The 22,151-nt window shown below is 42.5% G+C and overlaps 1 protein-coding gene across 1 annotated transcript; it reads right to left on the reverse strand.

The window, feature by feature from the left end:
• Positions 1 to 1,345: 1,345 nt before the first annotated feature.
• On the reverse strand, positions 1,346 to 6,703 carry LOC100502252 (uncharacterized). Its single transcript, NM_001196729.1, has 3 exons — positions 6,433 to 6,703; positions 1,656 to 3,390; positions 1,346 to 1,378 (listed from the first exon to the last, which is right to left on the reverse strand). Exon 2 carries the CDS (start codon positions 3,296 to 3,298, stop codon positions 1,670 to 1,672), a length of 1,629 nt encoding a protein of 542 aa, NP_001183658.1. The 5' UTR covers positions 3,299 to 3,390; positions 6,433 to 6,703; the 3' UTR covers positions 1,346 to 1,378; positions 1,656 to 1,669.
• Between the last annotated feature and the right edge of the window lie 15,448 nt (positions 6,704 to 22,151).

Genomic DNA, 22,151 nt, shown 5'->3' on the forward strand with positions numbered 1-22,151 from the left:
GGGGGACATTCAAGAGGGACTAGAAGTGGAGCACCACTTGCACATAGAGAAAGATCATGACTATCTACAGAGTTATTGTCCGGATGCTTGGTTCTCGCATGGACATCCCTTTGTGTAGGAGCACCAACGAGAATTAGTAAAAACCATGTACGGTTCTTTATACTCGATAAAAATACCAACGCTTCCGCATTTATATTGATAGCTTTGGCTATATGCTTTACCTTTTTTTTACTCGGAGTATAGACGTGTTTGGTCAATTTAGAACCTAGGTTATATAACTCCATTTTGTGGTAGAGATAGCAATACTTAAATAAAATCTAAGTTGCACTATCTTGTTTGATTATCCGTATAGATTTTGTTTAAGAGGCAAAATTGAAGATCTAGATTAGTACGAGAAATAAAAGTACTTAAATTGAAGATCTAGAGGTCCGCGCTCCTTTCACAGGACACTCCGACAGCTATCAAATTTATATAGTCTGAATTATGTGAATATAGTCATCCTCATGATGACGGCCCACCAATCCACCATACTGCTCTTATAAATTGAACGTTTCGCTAAACGTACGTCTTGCCAGATTTACGGTCCCTAGTTTTGTTTGACACAGGCAGTCTGCATGTCCGCATCCGTCAGTGGCAGCTGTTTCGGCAGCAGGGTGGTGACGCCGCTACGACCGAACGGGGGGCCGGCGTTGTGGACAAAGAAACGCACTACACTATCAAGTGCATTGATAGCTAGCATGATACAAGAAAATACTCGAGAGATTCTAATATTTGCCATCAGCAAAAAACAGATTTGTAAAATTATCATCAGACCCACATTTCATAGATCCAGTTGAGGACCCACAATTTATAGACACAGTGATAATTATAACAAGAAGACAACATTGTGAGTGGCAAAAATCCAATTCCTCTGTTTTTTTTCTCGCGGTTTAGTTTATAAATGAACTAGCTGACAACAAACAAATATTTGAGAATGGATATAGTATTTACGAAAAACATGACACTTTAGCAATCCACTTCATCCCAGAGAAAGGACAGTAGCATTCCAAATATATATGCACACACAAAGCAGGCGGCAACACAGTAGCCTGATAGATAACAAACAGGCACCCTCTTGGGCCTGCCTAGCATAACCCCTGAGCATTACAGCACATCTGCATATGTCAAACCAAAGCAGAACTATCTATATCTAGCGTCAACACGACAGTTACAACTTCTAGATTTTAAGTGACACTTCACCTTGCCATGAAGATCTAGTTGGTAAGATAACCATTGGGTAAGGTATGGTTGCAAATTACATACAAGCATATACTGAGTATACCAGACAAGCATAATGGTGCCTTAGAAACGTCAGATGGAGGCCAAAGTGCGATGGAACCTGCAAGGTACCAAAACCAGTGCTTTAAGTATACTGACTTCGAATGCACGGGTATGTCAACATTGTGTTTTCCTAAAACTTTGCTTTGGTTCCAGATTATTCTATCAACATGTAGGTATGATGCTCATGTTTAGAATTCAAATAGTAGCATAGCAAAGAAACAAATTTCTCAAATATAACATTTCAGCAAGGACCATAAAAAAACTAGAATCCATGAATATCAATCGATCACATTAACAAATATTGAGGACCACAAATGATGTTCACACATGTGTACCTGCAGAGGAAATGTCAACACCATGCCGAAGATACAACCAATACTCTGTTTTTCCATCCAAGGTAAAGGACACCATCTCTCTCCTCAAGCCTGTAGTAGCTGTTGTAGGTATGCAACAATGTGTTGATAGTGTTGTTCACAACTGAACTCAGTGGGTACGGTCTAAATCCAGCCATTGCAAATCTTGACTTCCATTTTCCAAACAGCTCGTGCCTCTCAACCCTTTCAGCACCCTCGCATGCGATTAAATTAACAATATCCCTTGCAACACAGTGTTGTTCTGCGCTCATCCGCCTCCTATCATCCCTTGGGAGAGCAACATCTATCGACTCAAACATGGCTGTATAGTAGTTGAGAGTTTCCATGTACCTTGGGAAGAATGGAGCTGTGTTTGTATTTGACTCCTGTTCAACGAGAGTAACAACCCTAGGATTGATGCTCTTGATCATTCTTATAATCCTATCCCGATGATTTTCTGTACTTACACTTTCGTCAGGAACATGATGTAGCTGATAGGCAAAATTCACAGCAATAATCTCCCCATGTCTTATAGCAAGATGCTGAAGCTCAACCTCATGGCTAGCAGCTGGAACGGCATTGAACTCAAAAGGAAGACCACATGAATTAGCAACATCACACAACGTCCTCCCAACTATATCAAGCCCGCCTCCTCTGGCATAAGCAGAATTTGAGTCATCTATACCAGTGATTCTAATGTATGGTGGCCCCCCAGGTCTTGCAGCAAGGGCCTGTAGCAGAGTAACCCACTGGCTCCCCTGAGCAATTTGGAAATCAATTATGTGAACAAAGTTCTCGCCCTTAATAGCCTCGGCAATGGCACCATTTGCTGACATGTAACCAAACTTGTAGAATGGGCAGATCTCGTAAAGGAGATGCATATATGACATGAGCTCAGAGCTTGTAGGTTCTTTACATTTCAAAGATTTATATAGCATACTGCCGGAGGAAGAAAGTCTAGCAACAATTCCTTCAAGCATATAGGCTCCAAGTCGTTGCATTGGATCTCCAGATACAGATACCAGGTGACCAAGCTCAGATATTAACAGTTCTGTTGCAAAGACATCATTCTCTGCAACAGCCTTACCACATGCTATGACTACTTGCATCAAGTCTCCTCCATTAATTCCCAGAAGTTGTCTCCAGTTGTCTGGTCTCACTGGAACATGGGCTTGCAACAAGCTCCGAGAGCAGTCAGAACTAATGTCCAGTCCAGGTCCAACAATGGAATTCTCTAATTCTTTTTGTTTAATCAGGAGATCTGCAACCTCAGTTAGACAGGAAGCACTTGGAGGAGAACTATATGTGTGGTCTGAGTGGCTGTCATGCTGAGACAGGGGGCTCCCACTTAAAGGGGAGATGCTATGAGAAGATGTGGAGCTTTGTGCAGGATAAACACCATTTGCTGAGGATGATTCCAGAGTGCAGTACTGTGCTTCAAATACTTGAGGGTTGGAATTGTTGATCCTTTGTGATCCAATATCGGAGGATGAGTAATGATGTCCTAGACTGTTTTCTGCCATATGGATCCTACCATTTTCTCCTACAGGTGCTGAGTTATTGTAGTACGGCATTTGAGAATCATCCGAACATTTATATGAATGATTAGAATCCCTAGCTGACATTCTGCCCTTTGCAATCTTGTAGGACAAAACTCAGCAGGAAGCTAATCCTGCCATCTTCATCAGGATTGTATTTAGTGTGCTCATGTCATCCACTGAAAATGTAAAAGATTATATATTCAAGTAAGATAGGATATAAGCATATCAAAATTATTTTTCAATACCTGAAGATGAAAATTAGCTGTCAATGTACTCCAACTCATATAAACTTTTCATGGACATATAGTTGTTGAGCTATATTGTATTGTCAAAAACATAAACCAAAATTCAACTATTGTCACTTCTAGAACCAAAGTGTCAATCCAGAAAGTTGCCTATCCAAAATGAGCTATGTAAAACGATGTATTTACACATAGTTACATTTAAAAGTAGGCTGACACCAACAAGAAGGGATAGTGCACTATAGATTATCTAGAAGCTTAATAATAAGCTTAAAAGTTGAAATAAAGACAGGCCCGTAACCATAACGAATGATTGACCATCACTACATAGACATAACTCATAATATCCAGTAAATCATTCCTTGCATTGAGATATAATAAAGACCCTGTTTCGTAGGCCATTTCAAACAGCTCCATCTCTGGCTCATGGTGAAGCTGTACCAAACACCGAAGAAAGAAACAGCTTTGATGGAGGAGCCACAGCTTATTTACTAGTGGCCAGCCAGAGTTGCAAAACATGGGTTTGCATTCCCATTCATTAATGAAATACCATACTTTTTATTTCATATTGTCAAGTTTGCTGATTTATTTTCTCAATATTTTCACCAAGACTTCAAACCCCATCTTAGAGCCACAGGCCATGGATTGGAGTTGGGTGGATCTCTGCTAAAGGATGCTGCAGGTAGGCTCGTGGGTTGGTGGCTACACCTGCTGAGGAGTGCTAGCAATGGTCTAGCTCACCTTGAAATCTCATGTGACAGCAGCGCTTTGCATTCGCGTTTGGCAGCGGCGATGGCAGATTCTGAAGAATAGCAGTCTGCTACAACAACAGCAGAACATGATCGTGTTGGCGAGCAAGGATAGTGAAAAGTCTGCTTAGATGGCTGCCTGCACTCCGGCCGTGTCATATGCTCTTGCCAGTGCAGGTAAGAGTGAAAATGGTATGGACATTTCCTGACCAACCATCCAACCTAAGGGTTCAAGATACTAAATATATAGTCCATATCTGGATCTGGACATTCAACATATGTACAATATCTGTATCTAGATACTCAAAGTCGAGTATATATAATGTTGATATCCATTGATATCTTATCTGACATACCAACACTATTTGCACCAAAATACGAATCCAAGAAAAAATAACTATTTGTATCCATTTCAGTAGGTATCCAATCTGTTTATGCGCAGGCCTGCCCCAGTACATGGTTCTATCCCGCACATGGCTGGGAAGCTGCACACAGCCCATTGCCTTGCCCACACCCACCTCACAGCAGCTGCCCTAGATGCAGTGCGCCTGCTGCCAAGGCCGACAGCCTTGATCTGGTCTGATCCTCGCAGCAGATGGCCTAGAACTACTTGCATTCGTGGCGCCGACACTCACGGCTCCTGCCATGTGGCCACCGCCGCCGCCGCTAGGGCAGATATGGGATTGGGTGAGAAGAGTGTGTAAGATGATGAAGTGTACTTTGGTCCTTATGTGTTTTTATTTTACGTATAATTCAGTCTTTCAAAGTAAGGGCAAACGGCACATTCAATTTCAAAACATGAGGGCAAAATCACCAAGTTGTAAAACAAGGTAAAATCACCATTAGCCTCTATAGTAAGGGCAACAACACTAATCTCAGTAGATATTTAAGTATAAAATCGAAGAACTATACACTTATAGGGTGTTTGGTTTGAGGCTCCATTCAAAATGAGATGGTGCATCATGGGTCTATTCCTCAAATTTGGTGGGATGGCTTCATTTCTCATATTAGTACTAACTAATTAACTATAAAGAATGAGATGATGATGGATCAACTCATTTCATTCCACAAACCAAACAAAAAAACTATAATGAATGAGGTGGTGATGGATCAACTCATTTCATTGCACAAACCAAACAAAAAAATTGAGAAGTGAGAAAATGATGGACTAGCTCATTTCTCAAACCAAACAGCCTATTAATGTTTGCAAGTCTCGAACACAAAAGAATGATTTTATTCACTTTGTATAAGAATATATAAACAATCAAATGTGTATCTGCTAAACCCTCAATTAGAAAAGGGTGACAAATGAATTTCATGTCTAGGCTATTGAGCTAACGTATCTGTAACCAAGTTCGTTGTTCTAGCGAACTTGACTATGAAATGAATCAACAAAAAATATTGACCTAAGGATTTCAAGTAACCACTTTTTACCAAGAAAAAAACATGTCTGCAATTCTGCATCGAACTGTTTCACCATGGAAATATACATAAATGCTAAGAGCCTAAGAGTTAAAACAATATAATCTTAGAAACCCATCATTCATGCAAGATAATCATTTAAGTTGTATTCTCCCCTCCAATGCACATTTGATTATTGTGAAAATATACTCGATGTGCCAGGACTTGTGAGGTATGGAAGTTAACTCAAGAAATCTTCATTGTGCTTCCAGACATGAACAACAATTGATCAAAGTGATTAAACATGAAGGGGTTCAATTGCTTTCAGACGTCAATTTCTGTTAGTTTGTCTTGTCTTAATATATGTACAACTCCTCTCTAAACTTTCTTACTGATTATGTAAGCTGTTAAATCCTCATACAAGTGTTGTGAGAGGCATTCATTGAGGATTAAGTTGTCAACTGTGGGCTGGACATTGTTTACTCATCTATACATATAACTGAAAAATGGACAACGTGTCAGCAATGAAGTCTTGTTTCCAAAATAAATGATGCATTTTCGTTCTGAACTGTTCGCAAGCCCAACAACAAACATAATACCCAGGGTTCCAAAAAGTGGCACTAAGCGCACGCTTCAGCGCGCGGAAGCGCTAAGAGGACGGGTAACGTTTCGCTTTGGGGCATAAGCGCTCCTAAAGCGGCGAGACTGCCTTGGTGGAGCAGCGGCTGCTGGCTCCCGCTGCTCTCAGGCCGCTTGCGGCGCAGCCGCCGGGGCTGGGCGCCGTTGACGATCCACCGGAGGCGGGAAGAGAGAGAGGGGCACGCACGCAGGGTCACCGGCCGGCGTTCGGAGGACCGGAGGCGAGAGCGCGAGGCGACTGGCGAGAGCCGGGAGGGAAAACCGCCGCCGCCGTCGCTGAGAGCCCGATCCTGAGCGCCGCCGCCGTCACCGTCGCCTGCGTGCCGAACGCGAGTAAGGGAAGGGGCGGAGGATGGAGCGCCGCCGCCGCCGTCACCGTCGCCTGCAGGCCGCGGCTGTGTGCGGTGTGCCTTCGTGGGAGCAGTGAAAACGTGTGGCTCTGGTGGAACTTGGGTTCGTGCTGGACTAATGGGCTCTCGATGGACCACCAAATAAAAGTTCATACTATTCCCTTTTTTATTTGCTTAGATGCTTTAAATTCTGTGTTAGCGATGTATTGCATGTTAAAAAACTTTTTTAGAATTGGGGTGTTTGATTTTTAGGGACTATTTTTTAATCTAAACTAAAAATTGATGGATTAAAAATTAGTCTCTAGAAAACAAACACCCCATAAGACTAAAAATAGATGGATTGAAAATTAGTCACTAGAAATTAAACACCTCCAGGTAATTTAGAGACTAAAAAGAGATGATTAAAAATTAGTCCCTAGAAATCAAGCACCTTTTATATAGTCCAGAGACTTGTAAAATAATGATTAAGAGACATTTATAGCTCTAGAATCTTATTTATAAATACAAATTTCACTAGGAAAAACAATAAAAACCTTCTCTCCCACCTCCTCTGTGAAAAGGGAGAGAGAAGTGAGAGATTTGGCCCTTGATTCATGTGTATCCTTCTCATTATTTCTTACACTCATCTCTCATTTGTTCGGTCCAAGACTAACACCCGACAGTTGTAAATATCGGTGAAGATTTTGACCAACGGTTGCACCCGCACCCATAGAAGTTTCACGGGCGAGGGTGTGGGTTTCTATTTTAACCTGCGGGTGATCCACACCTGACCTAGAAATTGGTTTATTTTTATTTTCCACAAAAATGATTAAGATACAATAGAAATTATTTTAATGAGTAACTTGGATAATGACTCATTAAATGTTTTATTATAGCTCAACACGAGAAGGCTTAAAAAGCCATAGATGTAATTTAATTATTGTTGGTACTTAATTGTCTATAGCTGAATTATTATTTAAAAGTGTACACTGAGTAAAGACTCGTGGACGACCCAAAACCTGACAAATTCGGGTGCGGATTTGGAATTGCACTCGTGGGTACGATCGCGGGCGAGTTAGGTAGACTACACGGGCGCGATCGTGGGTAGGTCTTTGATCCACCCAACCCAAACCCGACCTATTGACATCCCTGTTCGCACCACCTTCGCTTCGACTACCTAGGCAAGCACTACATCGGATGGCCATAAGGAACCGACCAACATGTTATAAAGTAGAAAACATTGCTAAGGTTGACCATAATTTTGAGTTTCTGCATTGAAAGATACCTTTCATGGTCAAACACTATTTTGGATCTGTCGGATGACCACTAACTTCTTCATAGAAGTTATGAGGTTGTCCATCTTTAGCTCCAGTGGTGTCAATTCGACCTTGCCAATCTAGAGCGCTCTATGGAGCTTTGCAACGAAAGGTTTTCACCTAGTTGCACTGTTCGACTTTTGGTTGGAAAGCGGATGACTCCTTAGCATTGATGTGGAGGTGGACAAGGCCAGTCCCTATATCAATACTTGCATTGCTAGTACTCAAGAATGGCGACCCTAGGATAAGTGGTGTCTTCATGTCAAGCTATAGGTTGAGTACCATAAAGACCACAGGGGTAAGGAAGTCTTAGATCTTCACTAGAATATCCTCTTCTACCCCTGTCGAATAGCAAATTAATTGGTTTGCTATTTGTAAACACATGGTCGTCGATGCTAGTGTAGCGTGAAGCAATCGTTGCTCACTTGTTCTCAATTGGTTCGGCTATTCAGAGTGAGTTAGAACGAAGGTACTCTAGAGAAAAGATTACACGCAGCAAGTATACAGTTGTTCTCCAAAAACGTACTTTATGCAGGGCACAGTTCACCTATTTATAGGGAATTGTACAGATTCGTACGAAATTACATTTATACCCATAATGATTACACACAAGATTTACAAATAATACAAGGGCAACATTGTTTTTTGCTTTCAACATTCAGGATGACACCTTCTTACATTGTCTTCCTGTGTTGTTATGACGAAGCTAGCTTCGTCGCCCTTCCATCGTTCTGCATCGAAGGTGTTCTGGTGTCGAAGCTCCTGCAATACTTGACAACATGTTGATAACCAATGGTTAACCATGTTTTTGAGGACCTTTGGAAGACGAAGGCCCCCAACAGTAGCCCCTCACATTATTAGTTTGTTTCCTTGTAACAAACTCAGACTACGAAACGAACAAAGGCCTTATGCCGAAGGTCCGAAAAAACACCTTCCATTTGCTAGAATAGCGAAAATTTCTGAACTATGGGGGCCACTTTGTAGTGGTGTTTTGTATATATATGAGGGTTGTGAAAAAATATTTTTTCGTGCTACCAACTTACACTGTTTATTCTGAGCTATTGCAATTGCATCCGTTTTCTAGCTTCGTTTTTTTGCTTAATCAAAGTTGAGATGGCCGAAGATAGGAGGAGCGAAGACCCCGCATTGGCTAGGTTTTATGAGGATATGGAAAGGACCAACACTAAGAAAATAACCAACAAAGTTCTTGCTGGACTGTCTGAGGATTCTGAAGGCATTGGTGATTTTGATGTTGATAGCGGTGCAGATGATGCCGAAGACCGGGCATGGAGGCCAAGCCATGTTGTCTTCGGAAAATCTATTGTAAGAAAGGTAAGAATTGAGATGATGAAGGGCAAATATTTTCATGATATATCCATAGTGAGAGCCGGAGGAGAGAGCACTTTTCCTCTTCCCGAGGCAAATAAAGTAGTGGTTTTCCGAAGTTTCATGAAGGTTGGGCTACGCTTTCCCTGCATAGAATGTTAGTCGAAGTGCTGAAGAGTTTTGAGATATTCCTTCATCAGCTTACTCCTAAAGCTTTGGTTAAAGTTAGAATTTTTATCTGGGCTATGAGGAGCCAAGGGCTGGAGCCAGATGCTGATTGCTTCTGCAATATCCACGAACTATCTTACCAACAAAGGCAATTGGAAAGGAACAATATTATAATAATTTCGGCTACTATTCCTTCGCATATCGCTCTAATGCGTGACATCATGTTCCAACCTTTCGGAAAATGGCAAGGATCCTGGATGAAGCAGTGGTTCTATGTTAAAAATGACTTGGTTAAGAGAGAGGATGTTAAGGATGTGATTCAACGACCCATTCAGTCACATTTCGGCATTAGGGGGCCTACCATCGTGAATTCTAAAAAGATTCAAGTATGTTTGGTGGCCTTCAACATCGTGTGTAACTATATCGGTTCCAGGGATTTGGTTCAAGAACATTTAGCTTTCAAGGTATGGCCTCTTGTTAATAAGTGGGAAATGCCGATGGAAACCGACACTAGTTCAAGCGAAGGTGGAAATACTTACCACTATAGGGATCAATTTGGTGAGCCGGATGACAATTGGCTTAAGGCCATTGAAGCGACTAGTGACAAGTTGTTGGGGGTGTACACCAAGGCTGAAGACGAAGCTATAAATACTACCTTTGGTGCTCGGGGAAAAAGATGGTTAAATAGGGTGTTTGACGTCATTGGATTTGTGTATCCAGACTATACCTTTCCTGCTCGGAAAAGAGGAGTTAAAAGGAAAAGTGTGGTTGCAACCACCTCCACCGCGCCGAAGCAAAAGAGAGCAAAAGTTTTAACCCACCGAGCAAAGTCATATTACTCGGAACGAGCTGTAAGGCTGCCTGCTACTGAAACTTCTAAGGCAGAAACTGCCAAAGTAGTTGAAGAGACCACTTTGCCTCCGAAGGTAATGTTTCGCTTTTTCTTTGATTTGAATCAAGGCACTACTGGTCTAATGTTACTTTTGGAATTTTTTAGTAGGAGATAAAAGGAATCGAGGCAACTGTTGTGAGTGCCCTACCGCCCATTCATTTGGAATCATCTTCAGTAAAGGGTCACGAGGTGGAAGAACAACCGGAGATTCAAGATCCGCCGAAGGTGCAAGAGCTATCAAAGATAGCATCCGTTCCAGAGGGAACTCCTAGGAAAGGCAAAAGAATGGCCAACATGCTAGAAGCTATTTTGAGGCCTTCAAAGGTAGCGATGCCTGCACCCACAAAAAATTCAAAAGACAAAGTTGAGGGACTAAAATGATTGTTGATGAAGTTGCTTCTTTTGATTTAGGTAAGGCTAGACCTTCGGAATCCAATCCATCAGAACAAAAATTTGAAAGCCTGCTGGAGAGAAAAGCACTGCCAATACCCGAAGCGACGCCTCTTGGAGATCTTGAATACATTGTTCACCATGCTCCGTGGAAACAACTAACGGAAGAATAAATTGTCGAAGTGCAACATTATACAAGAGACATGTTGGTCACTTGTTCTCAAACGCTGAAGATCAAAAACAAGGCAACACAATTGTTAATTATTATGGACCTTCGTCCTTCGAAGCATTATCTCCACATGGGAATAATGCTCATCACACGAAGGTCAAGAAGGACTTACCTTCATCATTTAATATATAAATGAGAATGTAAGAGGATGAAGACAATAACTACATTTCCTTAATTCATACATATTTACATTCTATAAAACATGTATGAATATTGACAGTATTAATATTACATTGGTACCTTCGGCTTGCTCGAAGATGGAAACGCGAGAGAGTGATTACAATTCAGTGTGAACAGTATGGTGCTACTGTTCATCTATTTATAGGCACGGGACACAGCCCGAGTTAATGTACATTCATGCCCTTGACATTCATCTATAAGTGTAATACGAATCATTAAGGATTGAATAGTCTTTGTCCCCTTTCGGTCATCATCATACTTGGTCTTCGTCATCACATCAAGCCGAAGCTCTTCGGCTGTAGCTTCGTCGTCCATTTTTATTGCCTTCGGGCTAGATCTTCACCCCTAAGCTGAAGCCCTCCTGTAATGCTCCATATCATACTGAAATCATATGGTTAGTCGCGTTTTTTAGGACCTTCGGAAGAAGAAGGCCCCCAACAGTAGCCCCTCGCAGTATTGATTTGTTTCTTTGTAACAAATTTAGACTGTGACGTGAACGAAGACCTTTAGCCAAAGGTCCGAAAAATACCTTCCCTTCGCTAGAATAGTGAATCATTCTAACCCGAGGGTCCCACCACACTGTGGGGCTCTAAGTGTATATATAGAGACCTGTGTTGTAAGTATTTTTCGTGCTATCTAGCTGCCTGTAATGTGCATGCCATCTTAACCTTCTTTGCTTTGTCAAGTTCGATTAGCTTTTGAGCTTCAGCATTTGCGCAACTATTGACTAAATCGCTGAGGAGAAGAAGATCACTGACCCTGCACTGGCCAGGTTTTATGAAGCTATGGAGAAGACAAATATAGAGAAAATCACCAATGAGATGCTGGCTGGGCTATCTGAAAATTCCAGCGATAGTGAAAGTTTTGACATAGAAAGTGGAAATGAAGAAGTCGAAGACCGACCATGGAGGCCAAGTCATGTTGTTTTTGGAAAGTCATCTGTTAATCAAGGGCAGATCGAAGCAATGAAAGGCAGATACTTTCGTGATATTTCTATTGTAAGAGCCGAGGGAGAGAGCATCGTTCCTCTTCCCGAAGCTAATGACGTGGTGGTTTTTAGAAGCTTCATGAAAGCCGAACTTCGTTTCCCACTACGTAAGATGTTGGTCGAAGTTTTGAAAACTTTGGAAATATACCTTCATCAGCTTATCCCCGAGGCTCCTATTAAAGTAGGGGTTTTCATATGGGCCATGAGGAGTCAAGGGTTGGAGCCAGACGTCGGGTGCTTCTGTAAAATCCACGAATTATCATATCAGACGAAAGCGACTGGGAAGGAACAATACCACAATAACTTCAGCTGCTATAGCTTCGTGCCCCGCTCTGGGGCCAGTTGCCCTGTGCCTACATTCCGGAAGAAATGGCCTGGCTCTTGGATGCAGGAGTGGTTTTATGTAAAAAATGACCTAGACCGGAGAGGGGATATAAAGGGCATAATTCAACGTTCTATATGGTCACGCTTCGGCATCAAAAGACCTTCAGTCGCACATGGAAATGATGTGCAAGCATGCCAGACGACTTTCAATACTGTATGCACCTACATCGCCATAAGGGATTTGATTCAAGAGCATATTGCTTACAGAGTATGGCCCCTTGCGAGCGGATGGGAAATGCCAAAGGAGGCTGCCGCTGGCTCCAGCCAAAGTGGCCTGATCTATCTGAAGTACATATTTTGGTTCAGGGATCGGTTTGACGAGTCGAATGATGATTGGTTGGATGCCATAGAAGCAACAAGTGATGAGCTGCTTGGAGCCTACTCGAGGGCTGAAGACAAAGCTATGACGATGGCTTTCGGTGCTCGAGGGAAAAAGAATTTGAATAGGGTTTTTGATGTTATCAGGTTTATCTACCTTGACTACTGTTTTCCTGCTCGGAAACAAAAGGGGAAAAGAAAAACTGCCGCTTCAGCGCCTTCTAGTTCGCCGAAGGCGAAGAAAGTAAAAGTTTTGACACATAGACCTCGACGTATTGAGACGGCCGTTGTGCCGAAGTATATTGAACGTGCAGTGGTTGCTCCTGTCATCAAGCCAGGTTATGTTGTGCCAGTAGTAGAAATCCGGCCGAAGAGCCGAAATTAGAGAAGACAACAGAACATTTGAAGGTGTTGAGTCCACCATGCACAGTAGGACTGCCAAAGCCATCAAGCATTCCTGTAGTGACTCCAAGGAAAAGGAGAATGGCTAGCGTGCTAGACGCTGTTATGGAGTACGTGAAGACATCAACTCCTGCCTCTGTCGAAGCTCTTACCACGCAGGCTAAAGATTCAAAGAAAGCTGCTGATGCCAACATAGCGCACACTCCTGCTGAAGCTAGACCTTCGGAAGCTCCTGCCGAAGTGTAACACCCCATTGACCCAAACACAATGGATGTCACCAAAACACTTTCCTCAAATGGTTATGTATAACAAAAGATGAAGATAGAAAGGAAAAATTCGACAGCACCTCCCTTGAAAGTTGCATAACGAGGAAACCATAGTGTTTATACATGAAGTAAAAGAAAGGTAGTCCACAGTGTATAATCATGATGCAAGAGAAAAAAACATTCAGGGCAAAATTAATTCAGCTAACCAAAAATAAGACCACCATAAAGACTAGAACATAATAGACCACTGGCACACACTATTTCAAAATAACCAACATACTTGACCCGAACCCCTGTTTAAAATCATTACTAAGAAATGGTATAGTTGTTTAGAGGTGTAGTGATCGTGTTGCTACTTTCTTCCTTTCCCCAAGCAAGGTTCAAGTGCCTACATCAAATAATGCAAGAGTGAGATGACATATCTTAGCAAGTAAAATGATCAAGCAACAATTGGAGAACATAAACGAACCGTGTTTTACCAACCACGTAGTTCACAACTCCCTTCTTAAATATTAAAGTGCAACAAGTATACAAGTACCAGATACCCAGTTCCAAAACCACAAAAAGGAGATCCACAATATCAACATAACCATGACAGGTTCCACATTTTCCCCCATGAGTGCACATGGCTACAAATGCAATAATGACTTCTGCCTCCATACCTTTAAGGATATGAAGCTACATCATACCGCTCCTCGGGCAACGTATGATGCTTATTGTACCGGTACGGTCGGACCATATAATCGCGACAAAACTTCAATGCAAAGAATGATGGATGCACTATGCATGACACCAACATGAGTCCACCCCATTTAACATGTGTTAAATATATACTTCCACTTCCTCACAATAAGAATCAACACATATAACATGCTCGAACAATGCCCTCAACATATGTAAATAGTAGAACATGAATACCTTCAAACAACAATTCTTAAAATGGAATTCGATGATGAACACATATGATATTGATATGAATCAAGAACAGGACACATAAATCAAACGAACGGTATAAACCATCACTATTTTACTTGCCTTCACCGAGGATTTGGGAAAGGCACTAAGTACGATCCAGAAGTCCACCACCTGTTTTTGACACACATCTTAGTGCATAAATCAACATAACAAACGCTCATAAACAACGTCGCACCTACGCACAATTCCAACCCGTCGCGAGCGACAACTCTCCCCATCACCCACCAAACTGAAGTGGCGCTGCTTGATAATTTAATAACTTTAAAATTATGACAGCAGTGATAACAAACAAAAACTCTAGAAGCATCAACATAAAATTCCCCACAAGTTTCGTATTCAAAAAATAATTAAATTCCAACATCTAGATGACCCCAAACAATCGACAAGGTACACCCTGCATTCAATTTTTGGATAGCAATCTAGCTGAGTTCAAAATGTGATATCTCCTAGAATATACCTCCGAATCGAATGCATAAGTACTCTATAGAAAGATATGACAAAACTCTACATGATTTTTACAGTGATTACAACTAATTACCCCCACAAAAATCCCAGAAACTACCAATTCTACTGCTGTCCGCCCGCCACCAAAAATCAGGACAACATTTCTACCAATTCGTCTAGGTGAATGGATAACCAAATGAATTGCAGCACAAATACAAAAATAACCACAAGATCACCTTGAGTTCTTTCTTCACACCTTTCTTCTTCCTCCCACCAATTCTCCAACTAGATGCTTGCACCAACTTGTTGAAGATCCAAGAGGAGAGGGGGCTGCACCTTGGAGGGAAGGACTTGAGGAGGGGGCGGCTAGGGTTTGATGGGGAGGTGGGGGTGGCGGCTGCAAATGGATGGAGGGGGTGGTCGGATGCAAGAGAGGGAGAAGATGAGAGAGAGGCGGCTGCAAGAATGGAAAAGAGAGGGAGAGAGGGAGGGGGGTAGCGGCCACAAGGGGTAGGAAGAGTGGGAGGGGGGAGAAAGAGGATGTGGCTAGGGTTAGAGAGGAGAGGGCCTCCCGTTCATTGGATGCGAATCAATGGCCCAAAACTCACTCTCTCAACCGAGCTCCCGACCCCGGCGAAAGAATGCCGAAAAAGATCTACTGTTTCTCTGAGGTAAGTGCCTCGTAAACTCTGAACCCCAATGGCACAGAACACGAAAGAAAAGAGAAAAAAGAGTTTTAACTTCTTTTCAGAAAATTGGATATCACACTCTACCCCCTTAAAAAGAATTCGACCTCGAATTCCGACGATGTTGGTCCTTGTTCTCGGATGCTATACATCAAGAACAAAGCAACACAATTGTTAACAATTAGAGATCTTCGTCCTTCGAAGCATTATCTCCCTCGGGGTATAATGATCTTCAGACGAAGGTCATGAAGGGCATATCTTCATTATTTTAGTGGACGGATATGAATGGACAAATGTAAATAGAGACATGAAACACAGAAGAATATGAATTATCATTGCAAATCATTAGATTATTTATATTCTCATTTTATAAGCATGAATAAACATTAATGATACTTATATTACATTGATACCTTCGGCTTGTCAGGAGATGGAAAAGCTAGAATGACGCGAGAGTGAATACAATTAAGCGTGAACAGTACAGTGTTACTGTTCATCTATTTATAGGCACAAGACGCAGTCTGGGCAAAATTACATTCATGTCTCTTACATTTACTGTTGATCATAAGGCAAGCTGTCAAGGACTAAGCAGTCTTTTCTCCTTTAGGTCGATTTCATCTTTCACCATCGTCATCGTGATAAGCCGAAGCTCCTTCAGCCACAACTTCGGAGCTAGTTTGTCCTTCCTTCAGACCGCACCTTCATACCATGCACACCTTCATCTCAAAGCCAAAGCCTCCTGTAACAGTCTATGTTATACTAAAAAACATGTTAGTTAAGTTTTTGAGGACCTTCGGAAGAGGAAGGCCACCAACAGTAGCCCCTCACAATATTAATTTGTTTTTGCATTTAACAAATTCAGACAGCGACGTGAACGAAGGCCTTTAGCCGAAGGTCCGAAAAAACACCTTCTCTTTGCTAGAATAGCCAAAGTCAATGACATGTAGGGCCCGCCAAGTTGCAATGCATTGGGCATATAAATAGGAACCCGTAGTGATAGCATTTGATGCGCCATCTCAATCGCTTGTGCTATTTTTTCAAGCTTGAATTTTCTTGCTCTGTTAGATTTCGCTTGATTTGTGAGCTTCGGTATTTGCACAAGTGCTCACCAAATGGCTGAAGAGAAGAAGGTTGTTGATCCTGCTCTAGCTAGTTTACGAGGCTATGGAGAATACAAATGCAGAGAAGATTACAAATGAAATGCTAGCTGGCTTGTCTGAAGATTCTGGCGATAGCGAAGGCTTTGATGTGGAAAGTGAAGACGAAGATGCCGAAAATCGGCCCTGGCGGTCGAGTCATACCATCTTCAGAAAATCATCCATCAAGCAGAGTCAAATTGATGCTATGAAAGGGAGATATTTCAAAAATATTTCCATTGTGAGAGTTGGAGGGGATAGCGCCGCCCCTGCACCCGAAGTAGATGAAGTGGTTATTTACAGGAGCTTCATGAAAGCAGGGCTTCAGTTTCCGTTAAGTAAATTTCTGGTTGAAGTGCTGAAGACCTTTGAAATTTTTCTTCATCAGATTACCCCCGAAGCCATCATCAGGATGAGGGTTTTTATTTGGGATGTGATAAGCCAAGGACTGGAGCCAAGTGCAAAATGCTTCTGCAATATGCATGAGTTGTCTTACGAAATGAAGGCTACTTGAAAGGAACAATATCACAATAATTTTGGTTGTTACGGCTTCGTGCCTCGCTCTAACGTGAGCTATCCAGTTCCGACGTTTCGGAAGAGGTGGCCAGGAGCCTGGATGGAAGAATGGTTTTATGTGAAGAATAACTTAGTTGAAAGGGAAGATATAAAAGGGATTATCCAACGCCATATTTGGTCTCACTTCGGCATTAGAAGACCAGCCACTGCTCTTGGAAATGAAATAGAAACATGCCACATGAGTTTTAACAATGTGTGCACTTTTATTGGCACAAGAGACTTGGTCCAAGAGCACATTGCCTATAGAGTATGGCCTCTCGTGAGTGACTGGGAGATGCCAAAGGAAGCTGTTGTCGGGTCTATTCAAGGCGGCTTGGTCTATCTGAAATATACCTTCAGATACATAGGTGAGTTTGATGAGCTGAACGATGAGTGGTTGAACTGTATTGAGGCAACCAGTGACAAGTTGCTTGGGGGCCTATACAAGGGCCAAAGATGATGCAATGACCTTGGCCTTCGAAGGACGAGGCAAGAAAAGATTAAACAGAGTTTTTGACGTTATTGGTTTCGTATACCCAGATTATAGCTATCCCTCGCGAAAGTAGGGAAAGAAAAGAAAAGCTGCTAGTTCGGCCATTTCTGCTGCGCCGAAGGGTAAGAAGATTAAGGTTTTGATGCACTGACCTAGATACATTGAAATGACAACGGTGCCAAAGCTTGCTGAAGGGACATCTTTCACCGCTGAGCCAGGGTGCCTTGCTCCTGCTGGCTCTAAGGGAGAATCGGCTGAAGTGCCAGAAATAATAGGGAAGGAAAAAATTGAATCGACTGGAGCGCCGAGGCATTCTGCCGAAGCCACAGAAAAAACGACCGAAGTGCCGGAGCTAGGAGAATCGGCAGGATTACAAAAAATCCTGAGCCTGCCACCAGAGCCGGAGTTGTCGAAGGTGCCCAGAGCTCCTGCAATAACTCCCAAGAGGAGGAGGATGGCTAGTGTGCTGGACGCTGTCTTAGAGTCGACAAGGGCATCAACTCCTGCTCCTGTAAAAGAAACTGTTGAAGCTGCTGCAGCTCATGCCAAAGTCGAAGCTAGGCCCTCAGTGCTCATTGAAACAGAGCATGTTGGAACTGGGCAGAGTATTGAACAAGGACCTTCAGACATCGGTCTGGATCTAGAGAGAAAAGGCGCGCCCGATAAAGTTGAATCTCCTACTCCCAAAGTGTCTACTGAAGAGCTTGACTTTATTATTCGACACACTTTGGGTAAAAGGTTGTCGGAAGAGGAAATTGCAGAAGCCAGACACTATGCCCGGAACTGAAGTACCCGAAAGGGGCCTTGGTGTATAACGACACCAATGAAGATGACTTTCTATACTGCCTCCCGGACAACAAGGAAATATCTGTTTGCCGGGAGATGGCAAAAAACATAGGATTTCCGAAGCTTGAAGTTGGCCTTTCTGCTATGTCGAAGGATGACCTCGCAGACAACCTTGCGTACAATAGTCTGAAGGTACAGAAGTTATGGACTTATAAGTAGATTATTTTTGTGTCTTTTATTCTTATGTTGATCCTTTGTCTCCCCACTTTTTTGTAGGGCTTAATTCTGAGCAACGCTTTGAGAGCACAGAAGAATGCTGAGGATGAAAGATGCCAAATAGCCCTTGGTAACCTTCGGTCAGAGGTTATCAAACTGAGGAATGAAGCTGCAGAGAAGGCTAAAATTCTGCTTTCCTTGGTAGACAGAGTCAAGGCTAGTGAAGCCAATCTTGCCGCGTAGTCCGAAGCTCATAGAGCCGAGATTGAAAACTTAAAGAAAAAACTTGTCGAGAAGAATGAAGATTTTGAAGTGGCTAAAGCAAAATAGGAAATAAGCGAGTGGAATAGCAAGATTGCAAAAGAATGTAGATGAGCTTCGGGAATCGAAGGAGAGATATTACGAAAAATCCTTAGATTGTGCCAAGAAGCTGAAAGATAGTTTTGCAAAGGTGGGTGCTTACTCATCCGAGCAAAAGTTTATTAGAGGCGATCCCGAAGGAATCATCGAATGGATCGGTGAAGAAGCTGAAGCTTTTGAAGAGATCCTTAGTGACCGTGGTGATTTCTGCGCCTTTGCCGGTGCCAGAGGGGTTACAACAATTTTGGAAAAATCTGGCTGTGAACATGTTAAAGCTGCAACCCAGACGGAGGCTGTCTTCACTATGGAGAACACGAAGGATCCTTCGGCTGAGGTGACTCTGATGCGCGGAAAATTTTACTCCAATGTTTGGATGAAAGGCGGCCGAGAACTAGCCGACGAAGCTATAAAGAAGAATGAGAAAGAAACCCATGAAGCCCGAGAGGAAGCCAAGCAAGCCGAAGAGGCTGTCGAGCGCGCAAGGCGCATAGGTATTTTAATTGTTTCATAGCTTCAGTATTTTTTCTGGCTTCAGATTAACAACTTATTACTTTTACTGTAGCTGAACTTTCACCGCCACCTGAGCCCTATGATCTTGAAGCTGATCCAGCCATGAAGGCGGCACTAGAAACTATAAGAATTGCTGAAGAAGCTGTTGATGAAGCTGTCAACAAACTTCTGAATGAAGCTGCTGAGAAAATTTTGAAGGAAGACTAGATTTTTTGTGTAGCTAAGAAATGTAACATTTGTGTGATGTAATATTCATACAAGTTAAACATTGTATATCTATGTGTATATTAGTGTAATATATTTCTTTAATTTGCGATGCATGAAATTTGTGTACATACCATTTTTGAGCCTTCGGCGAAAAAACACCTTCCCTTCTTTTCATGCTTCGTAAAGAAAAAAACCCTTCTATAGCATAGTTGTTGCATGATATTGTTGTCGACAAAAATTTTCCTGGTGTATACGATTGTAATTGTCGAAGGGTTGCTTTGTGCTCTGGCACATTGTTTCATTCATCATATATTTTGAAAGAAACAACTTTCCTTCTTCTCAATTTTCTTGCTGATGCGACATGATGTATGATGTAATGCTATAGTGAATGATGCGATCATATGACGTAGCATGATGTTTATACCAAAGACATGTCTGTTGGGGACTTGTTCTCAAATGCTTCAGCTCGATAGAATGTAAAAGTACAAGCGTGACGCAAAGCGAATACAAGTCAGCGTGAACAGTACAGGGGCACTGTTCATCTATTTATAGGCACAGGACGCAGCCTGTGAGAAATTACATTCATGCCCTTTACATTTATTATTGATTTATGGACAACTTTATGAGGACTAGATAGCCTTTTCCCCTTTAAGTCGGTTCCTTTTTCCGCCATTTAGCCGAAGCTCCCCTGCACGTAGCTTTAGAGCAACTCCAACCTTCGTCACGATCATGCTTTTAGCCTGAGTCCGAAGGTACCTGTTCATATGTCCCACTTGGAAGATATTGTTGAATCACGTTTTTGAGGACCTTCGGAGGACGAAGGCCTCCCAACAGTAGCCCCTCGCAGTATTAATTTGTTTGAGATAACAAATTCAGACTGCGACATGGACGAAGGCCTTAAGCCGAAGGTCTGAAAAAACACCTTCCCTTTGCTAGAATAGCAACAGTCAATGACGAACGGGGCCCCCCAATTTGGAGCGTGCTGAGCGTATAAATAAGAACTCGTACCAACCACATTTGATACGCTGCTTGTGCCATTTGCTTTATTTTCTCAATTTCATAGCTCTTGCTCACTAACGTTTGCTAGTTTGTCAAGCTTTCTGAGCTTCGGTTAGAAAGACGCATTTTCGTCATCTCTGAAGGAGAAATGTCTCAAGACAAGAAGGTTGCTGCTGAGACGAAGCTAACTGAAGAGGAGAAGCTTTTTGAGGAGAAGAAGGCTGTGAATCCTTACATTGCTGGATTTATCGAGTCTATGGCTAAAACAAATACAAAGAAGATTACTAAGGAGATATTGGAGGGCCTGTCTGAAGGTATTGGTGACAGTGACAGTTATGATGCGGAAAGTGGGGGCGAAGATTCTGAGGATCGACCCTGGAGACCAAGTCATGCAATTTTCGGAAAATCGACCATCAAGCAAAGTCACCTCGAAAACATGAGGGGAAGGTACTTTCGGGATATGTCTATTGTAAGGGCTAGCGGAGACAACAACGTTCCTGCACCTGAGGAGAACGAAGTTGTGATTTTCCGAAGCTTCTTCAAAGCTGGACTTCGGTTCCCGCTGAGCAGGTTTGTAGTTGAAGTGCTGAAAACCTACCAAATCTTCCTTCATCAGTTGACCCCGGAAGCCATATTGAGGATGGGAGTCTTCGTCTGGGCAGTAAGAAGCCAAGGGATAGAGCCAAGCGCGAAGTGTTTTTGTTGTATGCACAAACTTCTGTATGAGACGAAGGCCATGGGTAAAGAAAAGTATCACAACAACTTCGGTTGTTATGGATTTATCGCCCGTCCCAACGCAAGCCACCCAGTGCCAACATTTTGGAAGAGATGGCCTGGAAATTGGATGGAAGAATGGTTTTATGTGAAGAACGACTTGACAGCGAGGGAAGACATCAAGGAGGTTATCATGCGCCCCATATGGTCCCGCTTCGGTCTCCGAAAGCCGAAGGTTGAAATTGATGACGCCGCTGAAGCGTGTCAGAAGGCATTCGGTACTGTCTGCTTTTTCATTGGTACAAGAGATTTAATTCAAGAGCATATAGCATTCAGAGTATGGCCGCTTGTAGAGAGCTAGGAAATGCCGAAGGAGACCATCGCCAAGTCTAGCGAAGGTGAACTGGTCCGACTGAAGTATACATTCAGGTATGGGGATAAGTTCGATGAGCCAAACGATGACTGGCTAAAATGCATCGAAGTTACAAGTGATGAGCTACTTGGAGCTTATTCCAAGGCAGAAGATAATGCGCTATCTGCAGCCTTCGGAGGTCGGGGAAAAAGAGAATAAACAGAGTTTTCGACGCCATCGGCTTTGTATACCCTGACTACCGCTACCCGCTGCGGGGACAAGGGA

Source organism: Zea mays, chromosome 1 (assembly GCF_902167145.1).
Source record: "Zea mays cultivar B73 chromosome 1, Zm-B73-REFERENCE-NAM-5.0, whole genome shotgun sequence".
NCBI classification, from domain to species: Eukaryota; Viridiplantae; Streptophyta; class Magnoliopsida; order Poales; family Poaceae; genus Zea; species Zea mays.

Coding starts and splice junctions, on each gene's coding strand:
- LOC100502252 (NM_001196729.1), bottom strand. CDS start 3,298: ATGTCAGCTAGGGATTCTAATCATTCATATAAATGTTCGGATGATTCT.